The sequence below is a fragment of the Wallemia mellicola genome, assembly GCF_000263375.1.
Source record: "Wallemia mellicola CBS 633.66 unplaced genomic scaffold WALSEscaffold_5, whole genome shotgun sequence".
NCBI classification, from domain to species: domain Eukaryota; kingdom Fungi; phylum Basidiomycota; class Wallemiomycetes; order Wallemiales; family Wallemiaceae; genus Wallemia; species Wallemia mellicola.
In genome coordinates, this window is record NW_006531962.1 from 401,019 (window position 1) to 416,733 (window position 15,715).

Consider the following 15,715-nt stretch of genomic DNA (forward strand, 5'->3'; position numbering starts at 1 on the left):
ATATATGCCGTCATCTGCTGATATTGAGTATCTCAAGCTCTTGCTGTCTGACTCAAATCTGCCAACTGGTGGTGTGCGTAGACAACCCTCTAATATTCTTCTCTAACAAACTCTCAAGTTCGTAGCTTCTTCAGGACTCGAGTCTTTCGTCGGACACGGTTATCTAAGCGAAACCAAACTCGTAGACTTTCTAGCATTCAGTTCTGAGAATACATCAAGGACTACACTGCCATTCATCAAAGCAGTCTACGCGATCCTCGAATTGGAAACCTCGATCGATGAGAAGATAGATCGACTGATAAGATTGGATAGAATTCACGAGGCTCAGATGCTAAACAATGTTAACAAACGAGCTAGTAAGGCTCAAGGAATTGCTATGTTGACGCTTTACACAAAATCATTCGGTAATGATGCCCTCATCGGTCGTTTCAAACTACTCACTCGGAAGGCACAAACCGAGGGACATTTGGCCATATGTTGGGCTTTAATGACAGCCACCTTGGGACTTCCTTTGTGTGGGTTTTATCTCGCGTTTTTTACTTGCCTTACATTCGCCCAGATGATTCACAACAACTCTCATTATTCCTACAAGCACGCTCTGTATTGAGTGCAGCAGTGAGACTCAATATCGTAGGTCCTTATGCTGCCCAAAAGGTCCTTTTGCACGACGTGCGTCAACTCGTTGAAGTTGCTTTCGAAGCACACAAATTGGCTAACGTTGATGATGATGAAGGTGACGACGTCGATGATATAGGACCAGCTACCACTTGGCCACTCATAGAATTACTCAGCAGTAGACATGATATGCTTCACACAAGGATCTTCAATAGTTAATCAATGATAGACATATAGATAATTGTACTTTTAGTTAAATAGCATAAATATATAAGAACCGTAAACGATTAATTACATCTGATAGATAAAGCCAAAGTGGATTTCCATAATTGCCAACGAGGGTCCTGTTCTTTGTTTGGCATATCTTCAAATGAGAGTGTCGTTATAGTTTCGACAGCTTCAGAAATCGATGGCCAATATTCTCTCAAGAAAGCTTGATACCAAGACCAGGAGAGCCATTTATCCCAATCACTATTGCTATATTCTTCTATACTTAAATCAGCAATACTGTCAACACCTTCTAAAGCTTCAACGAAGGATTTGATAAGTATAACGAAACACTCCCTTTGTTCTTTCTTGAGATTATCATAGGTGATTTGAGAATGTGAGTTATCCTTATTCTCCTCATTCTTTACTGTCATTGCACCCTCATCATCAACTTGCATAGATTTAGCTTTAGCAATTGAAGCTTCCTCTTCATCTTTCTTTTTATTCTCTGCTAATTTCAAACCTTGTTGATAAACTCTGCTGTTTACTTTGTTGAGTGTTGTCTTTAACAATTCACCAAAGTTTATATCTGACCAAGCAATTGCTGGGTTTCTATCATCAATTTCATTAGGGAATGTCTCATCATTTGGCTTGAACAACCAGTTAATTACATCAGTTGGATCTAGCAACCTATATTGAAGTAGTTTATCGACTATTATTTTCTTCATCTGCGAATTCTTGATCCAAAATCTATCAACACTTCTCAACAAATCAATACGATCTTCCTTTTCTTGGTAAAACTTCTTTAAAATTTCCATGTACTTCTCAATGACGTTTAAGAAATGTGAAAATGATCTTGAACCAACGTTCAAAAGACATTGTGATATGATATCTCTTGAAACTTTCTTTGCGGATACGTCATTAAGTGGTAAACTAGCATTGACCTTAATTTCATCTTCAATTTTATCAAATTGTGCAGTTAATTGATCAGATGTTGCTCTATTTTTGAGTGCATCCATCATATTCATAGCTATTCCATTAAATGGATTCTCTTCATTAGCGTATATGAAATTTGGTGATGGTGCAGTAATCAACTCTGGTTTATTAAGTATAGCTTCAGGTAAAGATTGAGCAATTCTATCAAAGTAACTAAGACGAATTTCAAGTTCAATAATTCTTTTTATAAATGTCTTCTTTGGATGTGACTCCGGTAAATCTAAATCTGGTATCCACTCTTTCCAAACCCAATTGAAACCAAAGTTTGACAAATGTGTTGCAAACCATTCACTTAAGCGGAAAATAATTTCTATATCGAGTCCTTCACCGATAAATGTGTAGAGTTTTCTGATACTTCTACCAAGTGCAGGTGCGACTCTCTTTGGTTCCCTTTTACAAAGCTCCGTCATCAAACTTGAGTAATAAAGCTTTGGATGTTTTGGTTCAGGTAAAGAGAGTAATTCACTCAACAACGTTGTAACCAAGGTTGATTCTAGATTATAACCATTTTCACCATCGAAAAGGTTACCATAGATAAACGTAGGTAAATCCGTTAAAATTTTTGCGCAATCAATTCTATTTCTGTTGTATAATGTCATCATATCTCTTAATAATGAGTATATAATAACACCATCACCGGATTCAGGTGAAGGTATTGAATCATCTTCTAAGATTTGTAATTTCCATCTAGAAGTTTCACTATTTGGTGAAATTGTAGTGTTGTAATCATCAGCAGGAATCAACACTGAAGGTAATTCCGTACGTAATGCTGGATCAACTTCTCTTACAGTTGGTAAGACTTCTTCAATATCGAACAAAGGTAATTGTGGTTCCTTAAATTCTGAATCTGCTAAAGAGCGCAATGTTTTTCCATAAATTTGTATTGGATCAACGCAATTATCAACCTTATTGCTACTGTTGTTTTTTGGGAGGTTAACCCATGGGTAAAGGACCAATCGAACGTCATTTAAATCTTCATTCTGAATGTAATGTTCAATTCTACTAACATAGCTGTCATACTTTTCTTTTGATTGAGTTGTTAAGAAGCTACTAGCGTACATGAGAGCTTCAGATGCGCATTCAATAGCTTTCTCTGCGCGTAATGAGCTAACACCTGGTTCTTCAATGACTTTAATGAATGTGTTGATAGTCTCATAGAATGAATCAGGTGAAATAAGTGCAGGAACCAAACTTGCGAAGAAATTTGTACCAATTTTGAGTTCTAACCAGCGCTTTGATTCCAAGCACTCTTTCCAGCTTATGAGGCAATAATCCAAGACTTTTTGACCGACGTTATCATCGTTATTATCGTCATTCTCATCGCTTTGGTTGTATGAGATACTGAGAAGTAAAATAAGTGATGCGTAGAGTTGTGTTTTGTGAGGTTGCTGAGTGAGGTACTTGTAAATTGTATCTGGGATGACATCCTGATAGCTATAATAGAGCTGCTGTATAGATCTAGCTAGTCTTGGTAAGTCTGATTCTATTTCAAATCCCTACAGTAAAGGTGAGTAGATATTCTTTTTATATAAACTCTCCTCACATCATCCTCAGCTAAATTCTTTATACGGGATTTTAACTTCTCCCATCTGCCATCGACTCTGCTGTCTCCTCTGTTATCGTCGTAGTAACTTCTTCTACGGGAATTATTATAACTGTTATATGACATGATGACGGTACAAGAAGAAGAAAGTTATTTAAGAAAACATTTTGGAATATACTTGCTTCTCTTTTTGCTTTTGTTGTTGTATCTTGTTCTTTATGAAAGCAATTTGGTTATTTATATTAGCGTCTTGTGGTGAAATTTTTACTGCATGATTCAAATCATCCAAGGCAGAATGATCATTCTTGCGGGCAGACTTTGCGAGTGCTCGTCTGTAGAGACCCTTTGCAATATCTTGACCTTTAGTTGGTGGAGTTCTGATAGCTTTTGTAGCCATTGATTCAGCTACAGCTGGTTTATTGAGTTTGAGTGCAGCAATTGAAACATTCAAGTATAACTGCACTCTAGTTTGTGAGTATTCCGCTTTAATTTCATTTTTAGTTTCATCTGGAAGAACTGGGTTGACATCCAAGTACCTCAGTGCTTTTTCCCATTCATTTACGGCAACTGAGTGGTTTTGTTGCTTGAATGCATCTGCACCTTTATCTTTGTAGTATTTTGCAATCTTCAGTGCAACTTCTGGGTTCTCTGAATCTGCTTCATCGTCTTCTGGGTAGTCCTATCGAGTGTTAAAGAACATAGAACAAATAGGGAACAACTCACTTCATGCTCTCCAATAGATAATGGTGGTACGCCATCATCTTCACCCTCCTTAACTAAACCGCTGTCGACGATGCGGACATCAACGGTTGGGTAGTCGTTTTCGCCTGTCTGGATATTCTCTAATCTACGTAACAATCCCTTGCCTTTAGAAATTTCACCGAAAACAACATGTCTGCCGTCTAAATGTGGACATGGGCAGAAAGTGACGAATACTTGTGAGCCGTTGGTATTTGGACCGGCGTTAGCCATAGATAGTTGACCACGCTTTGTATGCTTAATATCAAAGTTCTCATCCTCAAATTTACCACCGTAGATTGATAATCCACCGGTACCGTTATGGTTTGTTATGTCGCCGAATTGTATCATGAAACCTTTGATAATACGATGCGATATTGAGTCCTTGTATGTTAATTTGTTACCTATTACACTATAAATACATTCGTAACACTCCAGACTATCAACTAACCTGTCTCCTCATCTGTACCTTTCTCGCCCGTACAGAGAGCTTTAAAGTTCTCTGCAGTTTTTGGTACTTTATCGCTGTAGAGTTCGAATACTAATCTACCAGCGTATTCTCCATCAATATTCCAGTCAATAAACACTCTAGGGTTCATTCTGTCGTCACTGTCGTCTTCTAAGAGCTAGTTTCTGGTATCTTCTCATATAAAAAATATAAATTTAAATTACACTTTAATTATTCATACGTGAAGAAGAGCGCGTCGATTTCTCTGACGGCGTTCCCTGCTTTGATGGTGTTTGCGATTGATTTCTCTGTCTCTTTGAACGTCTGCTTTGTGTGTCCTCAGTGTCTTCTTTTTCTTCTTTGAAGTTGTCAGCATCTTTATCATCCTATTTGGTCTTAGACAGCTCTTTTGGGTTATGTTATATACACTTACATCTTCCAATTCGTCTTCCTCAGCCTCTCCTTCTGTTTCTGCATCATCATCCTCTTCTTCTCCGTCGATATCCTCGTCTTTGATATCAGTCACAAAGCCTGGTTTCTTAGTAGACTTTCTCTTCCTACTGCCCATTGCTTTCTGTTCTTCAATCTGCTTAGCGAGGTGCATTTCTGCCTCCTCCCTCTCTTTGTTTCTTTTCCTGATCTTAGCCACCCTAGCTTCCTCTCTCTCACATCTGCGTATAAATGATCCGTCCCATTGTCCGGCGAGTAGCTCACTCAGATCTTTCTCTTTCTTCGATTGGTTTATAAGTTGTTTCCACATCATTTTATCATGCTGGACTATCTCAGCGGCTTTCCGCTCAGTTTGATAAGAAGACATAGCGTAACTCTTCGCAAGCGCTTCTACATCTTCGATAGTATTGGTTATCGCTGTCATCGTAGTTGATTTCTTCCATGGATTTCCTGAAATATAAACTCGCGGTTTATCTTCAATAACCCATAAGCGCTGTCTTTTGCTATCTTCCCCTAATGGTGGTAGCACTATCGGATTTTCGATTGGATCGTCCCGACGTTTTCTATGTCTTTCCACAGTTGAGACACGATAGGATTTTTCGATATAGTCTTTTATCTGGGGTGTAGAGAGCATTAGATCGACGAGGTGCCTCATAACCGATACCTAGTTGGTGTGTAAGTCAACACGATGCATTAATATAGCTAGAACTAACCTTCTCTCTCCATTCAGCTTCCCAGAACGATTTTCCGTCTTGCAAAGGTCTCTGTTCTGGTGATGCTAAACCTTCAGCGTCTTCTTCCGGCCAGAACTTGATATCTGAAAGTTGAGCGTGTATGTGCTTATTGATAGCGTCTGCTCTGTTGATAATGAGATAATGTAGATAATCTGAGAAGACAACGTACTCGACATTTTTCATTTGTGGCTTGAATATTCTCATAATACTCTCCATAACGAGGAGAACTGTCGGATGGACGCTGCTCGGTGGTGCCATTAGGGCGTCTTCCAGTCTGAAACTCGTTAAACAAAGAAATATACAAATTCAACAACGTACTCTCTAACGCCTTCTAGTATTTCGTCTCTCAATCCAGGTATAAAGCGCGTTAATGCTGACCAGACGTAGGGGAGTTCCCAGCAATTGGCCGATGGATGATTGCGATCTGTGTGTACACTATTACTCTGCGCTGGTATTTCACCCTCCAACTTCGGCCTCGGTTCTTCCGCGTTGATCATTGAGGATAAGTTCATCGTCGTCGTCGAGTGTTAAGGTGTCTCTTACATAAAGCTTGAAACAAAAAGTACAAATAAAAATATTGCTATTCACGCAGTAATAGCTTAATCCTATGCCATCACAAAGAGCTTGGTTGAATTTAGATAGTGTGAGGATATAACTCCTGCACATACATTCTATTTAACATCACTATTGACTGATAACAGCCACACATTCTCTTACTTTAATCTGAGCTGGAAGCAGCGTCTGCTCGGTTTCGCAATGTACGTAAAATGTCAACTATACGTCATTTAGCTCATTATACTAGCTGCTTCGCCGGCGGTATCATATCACAACTTATCGCCGCTATTCTGCTCTTTACGACCCCACTTCTCGTCTTATTTGGCAGTATGTCTTTGATAACACACAACGCAGTCTCACATGTTATAGTTCTATTCGTTTTAGGTGTTATACTGAACTTGGTATCCAGCGGCTTTCTCGTTAGTTACTCGCTCACTGTATACCGTTTTTGACATAAACAGGTCGGCTTTAAGAAGCAGCTCAAAGGGATGTTTAAAGTGGGTATACATACACTCAACATATCATTCTGTGTAACCTCATATAGCCTATACGAGTTGGCGCGACTATCATTTTCATCGCCAGCGTCGTTGTGGTATGCATATGTTCCTTTTGGCTGCGAAATGCGATTCTAACGATCGTATTCGTGAGTAGTAAGGTTATAATATTCTAATTCTCACAATCTAATAGGTTATCATTGAGCTGCTCGCCTATGCCTGGTATTCTATATGTGAGTGCACACATTTCGAACAAAACAAACAAAGGCTGAGAAGAACGAGCATATATCCCGTACGCTCATTCACTCATATCAAAGCTATCATCTAAGATTATTCCCTAAATCTATTTATTGTCTTCTTGTTGTTTCAAAGATTCCAGTCTCTGTCTTTTTCGAGTATAAGCGGGTGTAGAATATCAATCAACGGACAAACCTGTTCCTTTTGACGATCAACCGCAATGTCTTGTCTTTCTCAATCTGGCTAAGCCCCTCCCAGTTGTTAATCCGACTGAGTGTACCGTCGCTGTTTACAACCATTGGGCCTAAATGGTCGAGACTGACACTACCACCGTTCACTTCCAACGTGGGATGCTCACTTGTATCTGGTGCAGGGAGCGCTAGCCTCTCGTTTTCTTCGCTCATTTTGGTGAGGAAAGAAGATCAATTACGCAATAAAATGTGTGCATATCTAGAAAACAAAAATAAAAAATCACAGACTAAGCTCATAGCCATGTACTGTAGCTCTTACAGTCTCATCCCCGCCATCCTCTTCAAACATAACGCCAACTAATTCCTCAACCACCTTCTTAACGTTCCAACCGTCTTCTGTAGCTTTCTCGAAGAATTCCATATCTTCTTTTGCTTTATGAGGACGATGGTGGCTGAAAAATACAAGACATTTTCCTCCTTTCTTCATCAAATTCTTGCAACTCCGTAGTAAAGCATTATGTTGTGAGTGGTTGAACACTAAATCGGACAAAATGAGTATATCAAACTCATCACCACCGTTAGCTTCTATTAAATGATCGATATTCGATCCCCAGACGAAACCTTCTACGATTGCTGTCTTCTCTATACCACATTCTTTTATGTTTATACGCAAGTTGTTCAACAGCGGTTCATCCGGGTAGTCGGTAACTACCGCACGTTTGGCACCCTCAAGTGATGCAACTAACGACGGTAGACCTGCACCTGCACCAAGTTCACATACTGTCTTCCCTTTACAGAGTTTGTTGTTTATCAGATAATCGCAGAATACACGTGATGCATTCCACAAATAGTGAGCCCATAGTGGGTGGAATGACTCTAGTCTTATCGACAGTTCACGTCCATTGTAGTTGTATTTCTCGTATTTCGGTGGTGGTGGAGGCGGCGGTGATGGTGATCTTCCAAATATACTATCTGTTATCTACATAAGCTATACTTTTTCTTATTCCCTCCCTCACCCACCTAATTGCAGATCGGCCATGATAAACTTGATCAAGAGAAGACATTGTCAAAATCTTAGAAATACATCTAAACAACTAAACAAAGAAAAAAAGATACAGAATTACGTAAAAACTAATATTGTTCCTCTTCATCAATGTTCTTTATCCAGGCACCGAGACTACCCAAGAATCCTTCATGACGCAAGAACATAGCTCTCTTCGTGCCTTTGCTCCAGAACCTAATAGCGTAACTCAGTGTCGATATAGTAGCCGCGTGTCCTCTTATAAAGCATCCACCGAAGTATATTCTATCAACATTGTGTTTTTCAGCCTGCATATATGCAATATGACCAATGTTGTTTGAAATCATAAACAACATACTTTTACTTATATCTTCAGGCTTGAACTCCTTCTTGCGATCTTTTTTGCTACCTTTCTTAAAGACTTTGCCGAAGGAGGAGGCAATTGTTGTGGCCTTTAAGCCAATTTTACCGTAGTCGGAACCATATATATCACCAACGAGCATGTCTACCGAGTTGTTATCTCCGCTTTCTGATAATGCAAGCATTTCGTCGAAAGATTCGGCGGGTGTTAGCAGCGAAAGTAATCCCCAAAGGGTTCCGCCACCAAGAGACGTACCGGAAACTCTCTCAAAAGAGCCGTCAGAGTTCACTTTGATTATAGACACACCTGAACCAATGTTGACTAGCAAACATGGATATTCAAATTCAGTGGGCTTGTCAAAGCTAACGCTAAATTGTGGGGGATTTGGCGATGGCCTTGGTAATTCTTCCTGGGGTATAGTAGTCTTTTTGTGTTTCTTGTGGCTGACGGAATAGACGAGTTCGTCCGAATACCAGAAGACCTCCTTTGGGATGGAGGTAATGAACTGCAAGCCGGTTATCAGACATTCCATTTCTTCTTCTTTAGCAACCGCAGTCTTGAGTTGTTCTTCAAAGACATCACCGAGCTTGTGAGCGCCTCCTCCGGTCATAACTATCTTGATACTGGCTCTCATTTGGTCAAGACTGACGTCGTTGACATTTGCAGACTGCTCTATGAGATTCCTGAGGAAATCTATACAGTCCTCTATATGCTCAGTTTCGAACTTGACAAAGTTGAGCTGTCCACCCGGAATATGTTTCGATCTCGACCGGCCGTGGCTGCCAAATGGCGGTCTAGTTTTATTTGTGGGATGTGATGAGCTACTCTCAACATCCATATAGCTGCTTGCTGAACTGTTTATAGGTGATACCGGAACACATGTTTCGTTGCTGACCGGCTTGAGGATGTTTGGAGTGAGCGTACCATTTGGTTTAGGAGAAGGTGGGGCTTGTTTGTACGGCGGTGGACTGCTATCCTTTCTACTTGCTCTCCTCTTTGAGCTCCTGGAGAAATAGACACACTTCGCCAAACTACCACCAATCTAAAGCGGCTATTTAGTAAGGGCAATAATGTCAGCATTGAACTAACATCTAAGGCAATATGAGAAACTGATTCTGTGTGGAATGGGAGGTATATTCCCCGACTATCCTTATCCTACGGTAATCAAAGCGTGAGCTCTCGTTCGCTGAACAAGTAAAGCGGAAACAAACCTCGGTAATATCATCTACGATCTCTGCACCTCGAGTGTCTACGCTTAACCTGCTAATATCTGGTATTTCTGGATAGGAATCCATTTCGTGTTGATCAATGCTGTTGAAGAGCTACCACGATTCAATTTAGATTAGTAATTTTATTTTCTTTATACACGCTACTAGCTGTTCTATTCTATACCATCAAATTAAAGTTCTCTTCAACTCCGCCGCCGTTTTATAAGAAGAACCTTAGCTTTTACAGTAACGATATGAACAGAGTGCTTGCAGCTACTAGAAGCCGTTTTATAGCAGACTTAAATGCAAATTCAATCAAGAATTGGACCATTGTATTAGGAAATCAAGCGTCCGGTGGGTTGTTCATGCAGTAATCTAGTAATAAACTCAACATAAACAGATCTAGATAGCTTGGCATCTTCTATAGCTTTTAGCTATCTATCTACATTGAAAGATTCCCCTGTGGTACTCAAAAACACTGTACCTGTCATACAATCAACAAGAGAGGACTTGAACCTCCGTCCAGAGAACAAACTAGCGTTATCAAACGCAAAAATAGACCTATCACAGCTTACGTTTTACTCAGATATTAGTCAGAACATAGATCCAGCCACAAATTACGCACTTGTTGATCATTTCGCCTTAGACAATCAATGGAAATCACCAGAATCAGACATTGTAGCAGTGATTGATCACCACGATGGCGCACCCGAAAGACACCCTTCTGCTTTATTATGGGATATCAGGACACCTGTTGGTAGTTGTGCAAGTCTCGTCACTGACAACTTCAAGAAGGTTTGGTCACAATCTGAGATAGAGATAGACATAGAGAGATCTATCGCAGATTTACTTATTCAGGCTATAATAATTGATACCAACAATCTCAAGGAAGGCGGTAAAGCTCAACCAGTTGATTACGAAGCTTATGATTTCCTTCTTCCAAGATCATCATTCGGTGATGGTGCTACTAGCATGACAGTTTCTACCGCATCAAACACTCTCACTGCAGGTGTTTTCAACAATCTCTCAGATTCTAAAAATGACGTATCGGCATTAAACACCACCCAGCTACTCAAACGCGACTACAAGCGTGTATACACCAACGATGGATTAAGCGTCGGTCTCGCATCAGTTCCACTCAGTTTGGACACGTGGATCGAGGAAAATGCAGGAGATATGGCGATATTTGAGAAAGAAATTCAAAAGTTCACAAGTGACGACGGGAAAGATGAAGGTCCACTCGATTTGTTAGGTATAGGGACGAGTTACCACGACAAAAACAGCAAGAGTGGTCATAAACATAGACGAGAGTTGCTTCTCCACGTCCCAATGTCTAGTAAACTAGCGGGAGTGTTTGGAAAACTCAGAGAGGGTATAGAGAGTAACGAAATTCTCAAATTGAAGGTGAAAGATCTTCATCTCGATTTGGCTGATAGTGTGGCATACACGCAAAAGAATAGTGACGCTACACGCAAACAATATATGCCAGCGATACTATCAGTAATTGATGATATAATGTGAACTTAAATGTATATCTTTTTCTTAATAACTTTGTGTTGGCAATGTCGCTCATACGGCCATAGACTTGAAATAGATCTTAAAGCTAATAACTTAAGCTCTCAACAGGTTGATAGATTGTCATAGAATTTATTTGAGAATCTGACGATTTATCTCCTCTCATCTCCACCATCATCATCTGAAATAATGTCATTAAAAGTGGGAATCCTCAGTATAAATTAATGAAATCTAATATTTTTATTAGGAATTTGATAGTGTATTGCGGGAGACAGTTGTACACAGGTCAACGCTATCAAATACCAGAGTAGAGAGAATAACTTATATATGCTCAAAGAATTTGGCAGTAGGTAATTCGATCCACTTATCTCACTTAATAAATAATTATTAGATGGGCTCACAACATATGGCCTCTTCCATTCTCGAAGCGCATAAGGAGAGGAAAGCTAAGAAAGTTTCCAGTTTATACACACTTCACGCGCTCGTACAGCAGGGACATAGAGCTATAAGGAAAGGCAGTCGTGAATCAGATGATTGGAAAACGTTTTTGAGCGCTATAGAATCAATTTTGGGTGATTTCTTTGATGAATCTATCAAAAGACTCGATAGAGAGCTTAAGGTGGGGTTATTTGACGAAACGTCTCTTAATGTTAACCCCAAATTAAAGGAAAAGTCACTTAAAATACTAAAAATGTGGTCGCAAATGGGCATCTTTAATAAACCTTTATTGGAAATACTTATGGAGAAGATTAACAATAATAAAAATATTTTAGAAAAAGGTGCTTTTATAAATTTATTAATAACTTTAGATAAAAGTGTATTGACGTTGTGAAATTTTAGATACGGAGACATCTAGGAGGTCTAGAAGTGAAAAACAAGAAGAAAGTACACCAACTGATAGTAAAGGTGGATTACCACCTAATATTTTAGCATTCTTGTCAAATATACCAACATCGTGGGTTATTGTTTTAAAATTGGCATGTCAGACATCTCATTTTAACCTCGCAGAGAGTCAAACACTCCTTCAGTTAGCTCGAATTTGAAAAGAGAGAGATCTTACGATGACAGGGATAGAGCTAGAGATCCTAGAGATAAATACAGAGATAGGGAGAGGTCAACTGATGATTACGAATCAAACAAACGTACTAGAATAGATCCAAGAACAAGGAGACCAATTGAAAATCATAACGAAACAAAATTATACAATCAACAAACTGCAAATTCTCCAATAAATCAATTTCAAGAGAATAATAATAATATAAATTATACGAATAGTGATTTACAAAATAATAATAAAACAGTTGATGCATTAGCTAATTTTAATTGGAGTCAATTTGATCCAATTCAACCTGCTGCATGGATAATGGCTGGTAAAGCATTCGAGAAGACATTCGGTTTTGTTCCTTCAAATGAACAAATAGGTAGTTGTGCATTCATGTGGGTTTATTATACGAATATGCAGAATATGCAATTATCACAACAACAACAACCACAACCACAACCACAACAATTAGAGCAATCAGAGTCAAGATCAAGATCGAGAACGCCAGAAGAGGATTAAAATTAGTTATATAAATACATTACGACGTGCTTCTCTTCTACAATATTTCCTCTAGTTTATAAAACGAGTGTAAATAACTATAAATATCAAAATGCAGATCATTTCATTTACTATATATGCGTGTCTTCCACTAAATATCAACGCTGAAACAGATAACAGGAAGAATGCGATATTTTCTAACCATGTTTTCCTCTGCGACTGACTTGATTCCAAACGATTGACTTGTTTGTTTGTTATGAGGAAATACACCATTAGACTGAATGGAATGGCTAGCAACGGATTGTGATCTTCATAATCTAAACCGAATAGGCTAATTAATGGGTCTTTAATCCAAACTATAGTCATTGGTATGTAGAAAGGGGACAAGAGTATGATCAAGACCTTGATTGACATTGCTATTGGATTGGAATTACCTGCAAATAGTGATAAAATACCAATAAAACTGAGCATGACTTGTTGGGGTATTACTAATACAATTGTTATATTCAGAATAACCAGTACTATCTCTACTTTTCTCGAGCTTGCAAATTGTGGAAGGCGTATTCTAGCTAGTGAAAATACCATCGACAGTATAGAAATAACAACAGAAGCACCACTGACCAAACCATAGGATGCAAGCAACAGTAGTGGAGCTATAAACCACAACCTTATATCGTGTAGGCCAATGAAATAAAGGGTTAAACTACTGTAAGACGAGCTGACCAAAATGCTGATCACTAGAACAAACGAGAATACAATCATTTCACGTCTAAACACCATCGTCAAAGACTTAATGAAGTTTTCACTCGTTCCAGATGAATCCAGAGCCTTGAGTTGACGTCTAAATGCCACACACCAAATACCCAAAGCAAAACCAATCAACGCTGATCGGTATCGTGTACCCCACTTTGCAATACTTGCTAATATATCCACGCCGATTGTGAGCTTTTGAAAGGGAAAGCAAGACTCGGTATTGAATGTGTCAGCGAATATCTCCAATGATAGTCCAGCATCATTAGAAGCGCGACCAGAAGTGAGGTACGGTGAATGAGACAGGTGTGATTCTAACATAATCTTCCCATTAAGTGAGGGGTGATAAGTCAGTTCAAGGCCTTTGGTTGATTCTACAACATGTTTGAGAAGTGGCTGAAACAACTCCTTTTTATTGAACTGTGTCGATACGCACGGCGATTGCTCCGCTTCGATTTTGTAAACCAAAAGAGACGTCGCTGGGGCATTGACAACTCTATAATTTCTTCTTAGAGCGAGCATGCCACTTGTCTGAGAGATGAGTGGTACGGAGGAAAACAACAAGCGTGCAAAAGATGCGTCGACTCTAGTCTCCTCGTTTGTTGGTGCGAATTGAGATGTCATCCAACTACCTTTCCTATTATTATTCGTTTTGAGAACGACCACACTCTCATCATCTCGCAACGTATCTGAATCTGCGTCTAGCATATACAACGATTGTTCCTCGTCGGCGCCATGTCTGACGGGTAACCACTTTTCATCTCTTGGTAGATAAGGCATCACTGCCGAATCCTTAATCGATAAATGTCTACAACTATGAAGTGGTCTGACATTCTTGCATCCAAGTATCGTAATTGGGGGCTCTCCCTCTTCGAATTCCTTGTAAGCAGGCTCGGGACTAATATCAGTAAGTAGTCTGATTGTAGGAGCCACATCACCCGTTACCCATTTCGGGGGCGGCTTGCCTAAAGACCATGCCGCACTATTCCTTGTGATATTAACAGCAGTAAACGTACCCGAGGACATAGATGCGTTGATATCAACGTCAAACGTGTCATTCAGAGTATTCTCGTATACTATCCCGGTTAATGACTTTTGCCATATATTCAAGACGCTCTCTTTGGGTTTCAATTTTGTACTCTTGTTCGAGTCGATCGATAACAAGACAGCCCTTGCTAATTTGCGCCTGAGCTGATCACACCATACGATAGCTTGATGGGATATAGGTGCCCAGACTCCTGGTATAGATGTTGAAAGAATACTCAAGGAATTATGACCAATAGGAGCATATGTGACATCTGCAGGCAGGAGGGAATCAGCCGAGCCACCGCTGACAGCAATATTGACACTGGCGTTATAGCGCTGGTCATATAAGCTAGCCATGTTCCTCGAGAAGGGTGTAGGTGGCATAGCATGCGGTGTGCTCAGCGAAATCACCAAGTCTACCAATCCTGTCCTGTATTCTGGAAGGTTAAAGAGCTCATTGACTACTATGCCGCCCATAGAGTGTGCTACGACTATAATAGATTCAGGCGGTTGATTTTGATGTGTGTATTGATTGAGTATATAGTCTATCGCTGCGAGAATGTATTCAGCTTGCCGCCGTATGGTACCGGCGTGGAAAGCAGAGAGTTCTTCGTTGGTATCAACTGTCTCTGTTGTTATTTACTTGTATATGTTAAAGAACGAACCTACCAGTCCAGAAATCAGGCGGTGCACCTGCCTGAGACTCTAAGTAGGAGTTTGGAATACCGTAACTGCTGTAGTATTGTTTGGCCAATTCAGCTGCAATAGAACGTCCTTGCTTGTATGATCCAGCATTCCCAGGGATAAACAACACCGGTACTCCATTAGGCTGGGTGTATTGTAAGAGACGTAATACATATTAAGAAATACACGCACAGAAATATCATTGTTTAGATTCCAGGCTCTATCCCTATACAAATATAGTCCATATGTCATAGCGTGCTTAGAATCTACAAGCTGACTGTGGGGTATATAATCCGGCCTCATATACGCCATTCTGCATCCACTTTCAGCATGATTTGACTTTAGAATGGCTATTAAGGCTATCCAGGCCACGACGAAGATCGTCGCCGTGCGTAAGATCAT

General features: G+C 39.7%; 11 protein-coding genes across 11 annotated transcripts; 4 read left to right on the forward strand and 7 right to left on the reverse strand.

Annotated features, from left to right (window-relative positions):
- Positions 1-4: 4 nt before the first annotated feature.
- WALSEDRAFT_16511 (urease accessory protein UreF) lies at positions 5-834 on the forward strand (the record flags this gene model as incomplete). The annotated part of the gene is made up of 3 exons (XM_006957099.1): positions 5-73; positions 119-515; positions 560-834. The coding sequence occupies 3 exons, from the start codon at positions 5-7 to the stop codon at positions 832-834; spliced, it is 741 nt and encodes a 246-aa protein (XP_006957161.1).
- A 68-nt stretch (positions 835-902) lies between these two features.
- On the reverse strand, positions 903-3,487 carry WALSEDRAFT_63339 (hypothetical protein; the record flags this gene model as incomplete). Its single annotated transcript, XM_006957307.1, has 2 exons — positions 903-3,314; positions 3,362-3,487. 2 exons carry the CDS (start codon positions 3,485-3,487, stop codon positions 903-905), a joined length of 2,538 nt encoding a protein of 845 aa, XP_006957369.1.
- Positions 3,476-4,719, reverse strand: WALSEDRAFT_59901 (rotamase D). The gene is made up of 3 exons (XM_006957308.1): positions 4,551-4,719; positions 4,085-4,503; positions 3,476-4,040 (listed from the first exon to the last, which is right to left on the reverse strand). The coding sequence occupies exons 1-3, from the start codon at positions 4,696-4,698 to the stop codon at positions 3,516-3,518; spliced, it is 1,092 nt and encodes a 363-aa protein (XP_006957370.1). The 5' UTR covers positions 4,699-4,719; the 3' UTR covers positions 3,476-3,515.
- WALSEDRAFT_59902 (hypothetical protein) lies at positions 4,719-6,248 on the reverse strand. The gene is made up of 5 exons (XM_006957309.1): positions 6,050-6,248; positions 5,901-6,005; positions 5,711-5,855; positions 4,981-5,661; positions 4,719-4,933 (listed from the first exon to the last, which is right to left on the reverse strand). The coding sequence occupies exons 1-5, from the start codon at positions 6,241-6,243 to the stop codon at positions 4,775-4,777; spliced, it is 1,284 nt and encodes a 427-aa protein (XP_006957371.1). The 5' UTR covers positions 6,244-6,248; the 3' UTR covers positions 4,719-4,774.
- Positions 6,249-6,340: 92 nt separating this feature from the next.
- On the forward strand, positions 6,341-7,159 carry WALSEDRAFT_68145 (hypothetical protein). The gene is made up of 8 exons (XM_006957310.1): positions 6,341-6,374; positions 6,422-6,489; positions 6,534-6,613; positions 6,656-6,705; positions 6,748-6,783; positions 6,831-6,929; positions 6,974-7,013; positions 7,063-7,159. The coding sequence occupies exons 5-8, from the start codon at positions 6,775-6,777 to the stop codon at positions 7,119-7,121; spliced, it is 207 nt and encodes a 68-aa protein (XP_006957372.1). The 5' UTR covers positions 6,341-6,374; positions 6,422-6,489; positions 6,534-6,613; positions 6,656-6,705; positions 6,748-6,774; the 3' UTR covers positions 7,122-7,159.
- WALSEDRAFT_68147 (hypothetical protein) lies at positions 6,902-8,247 on the reverse strand (the record flags this gene model as incomplete). Its single annotated transcript, XM_006957311.1, has 3 exons — positions 6,902-7,166; positions 7,213-8,180; positions 8,229-8,247. 2 exons carry the CDS (start codon positions 8,245-8,247, stop codon positions 7,489-7,491), a joined length of 711 nt encoding a protein of 236 aa, XP_006957373.1. The 3' UTR covers positions 6,902-7,166; positions 7,213-7,488.
- Positions 6,902-9,885, reverse strand: WALSEDRAFT_36771 (fumble; the record flags this gene model as incomplete). Its single annotated transcript, XM_006957312.1, has 4 exons — positions 6,902-7,166; positions 7,213-9,632; positions 9,680-9,745; positions 9,802-9,885. 3 exons carry the CDS (start codon positions 9,883-9,885, stop codon positions 8,340-8,342), a joined length of 1,443 nt encoding a protein of 480 aa, XP_006957374.1. The 3' UTR covers positions 6,902-7,166; positions 7,213-8,339.
- Positions 7,124-7,421, reverse strand: WALSEDRAFT_63343 (hypothetical protein; the record flags this gene model as incomplete). The annotated part of the gene is made up of 2 exons (XM_006957313.1): positions 7,124-7,166; positions 7,213-7,421. 2 exons carry the CDS (start codon positions 7,419-7,421, stop codon positions 7,124-7,126), a joined length of 252 nt encoding a protein of 83 aa, XP_006957375.1.
- Positions 9,886-9,906: 21 nt separating the features above from the next.
- Positions 9,907-11,319, forward strand: WALSEDRAFT_68149 (DHH phosphoesterase; the record flags this gene model as incomplete). Its single annotated transcript, XM_006957314.1, has 2 exons — positions 9,907-10,152; positions 10,199-11,319. The coding sequence occupies exons 1-2, from the start codon at positions 10,053-10,055 to the stop codon at positions 11,317-11,319; spliced, it is 1,221 nt and encodes a 406-aa protein (XP_006957376.1). The 5' UTR covers positions 9,907-10,052.
- Positions 11,320-11,481: 162 nt separating this feature from the next.
- Positions 11,482-12,932, forward strand: WALSEDRAFT_31895 (hypothetical protein). The gene is made up of 6 exons (XM_006957315.1): positions 11,482-11,514; positions 11,561-11,659; positions 11,705-11,932; positions 11,981-12,092; positions 12,154-12,268; positions 12,322-12,932. The coding sequence occupies exons 3-6, from the start codon at positions 11,705-11,707 to the stop codon at positions 12,872-12,874; spliced, it is 1,008 nt and encodes a 335-aa protein (XP_006957377.1). The 5' UTR covers positions 11,482-11,514; positions 11,561-11,659; the 3' UTR covers positions 12,875-12,932.
- On the reverse strand, positions 12,893-15,702 carry WALSEDRAFT_44397 (PGAP1-domain-containing protein). Its single transcript, XM_006957316.1, has 3 exons — positions 15,506-15,702; positions 15,299-15,458; positions 12,893-15,252 (listed from the first exon to the last, which is right to left on the reverse strand). The coding sequence occupies exons 1-3, from the start codon at positions 15,623-15,625 to the stop codon at positions 12,926-12,928; spliced, it is 2,607 nt and encodes an 868-aa protein (XP_006957378.1). The 5' UTR covers positions 15,626-15,702; the 3' UTR covers positions 12,893-12,925.
- Between the last annotated feature and the right edge of the window lie 13 nt (positions 15,703-15,715).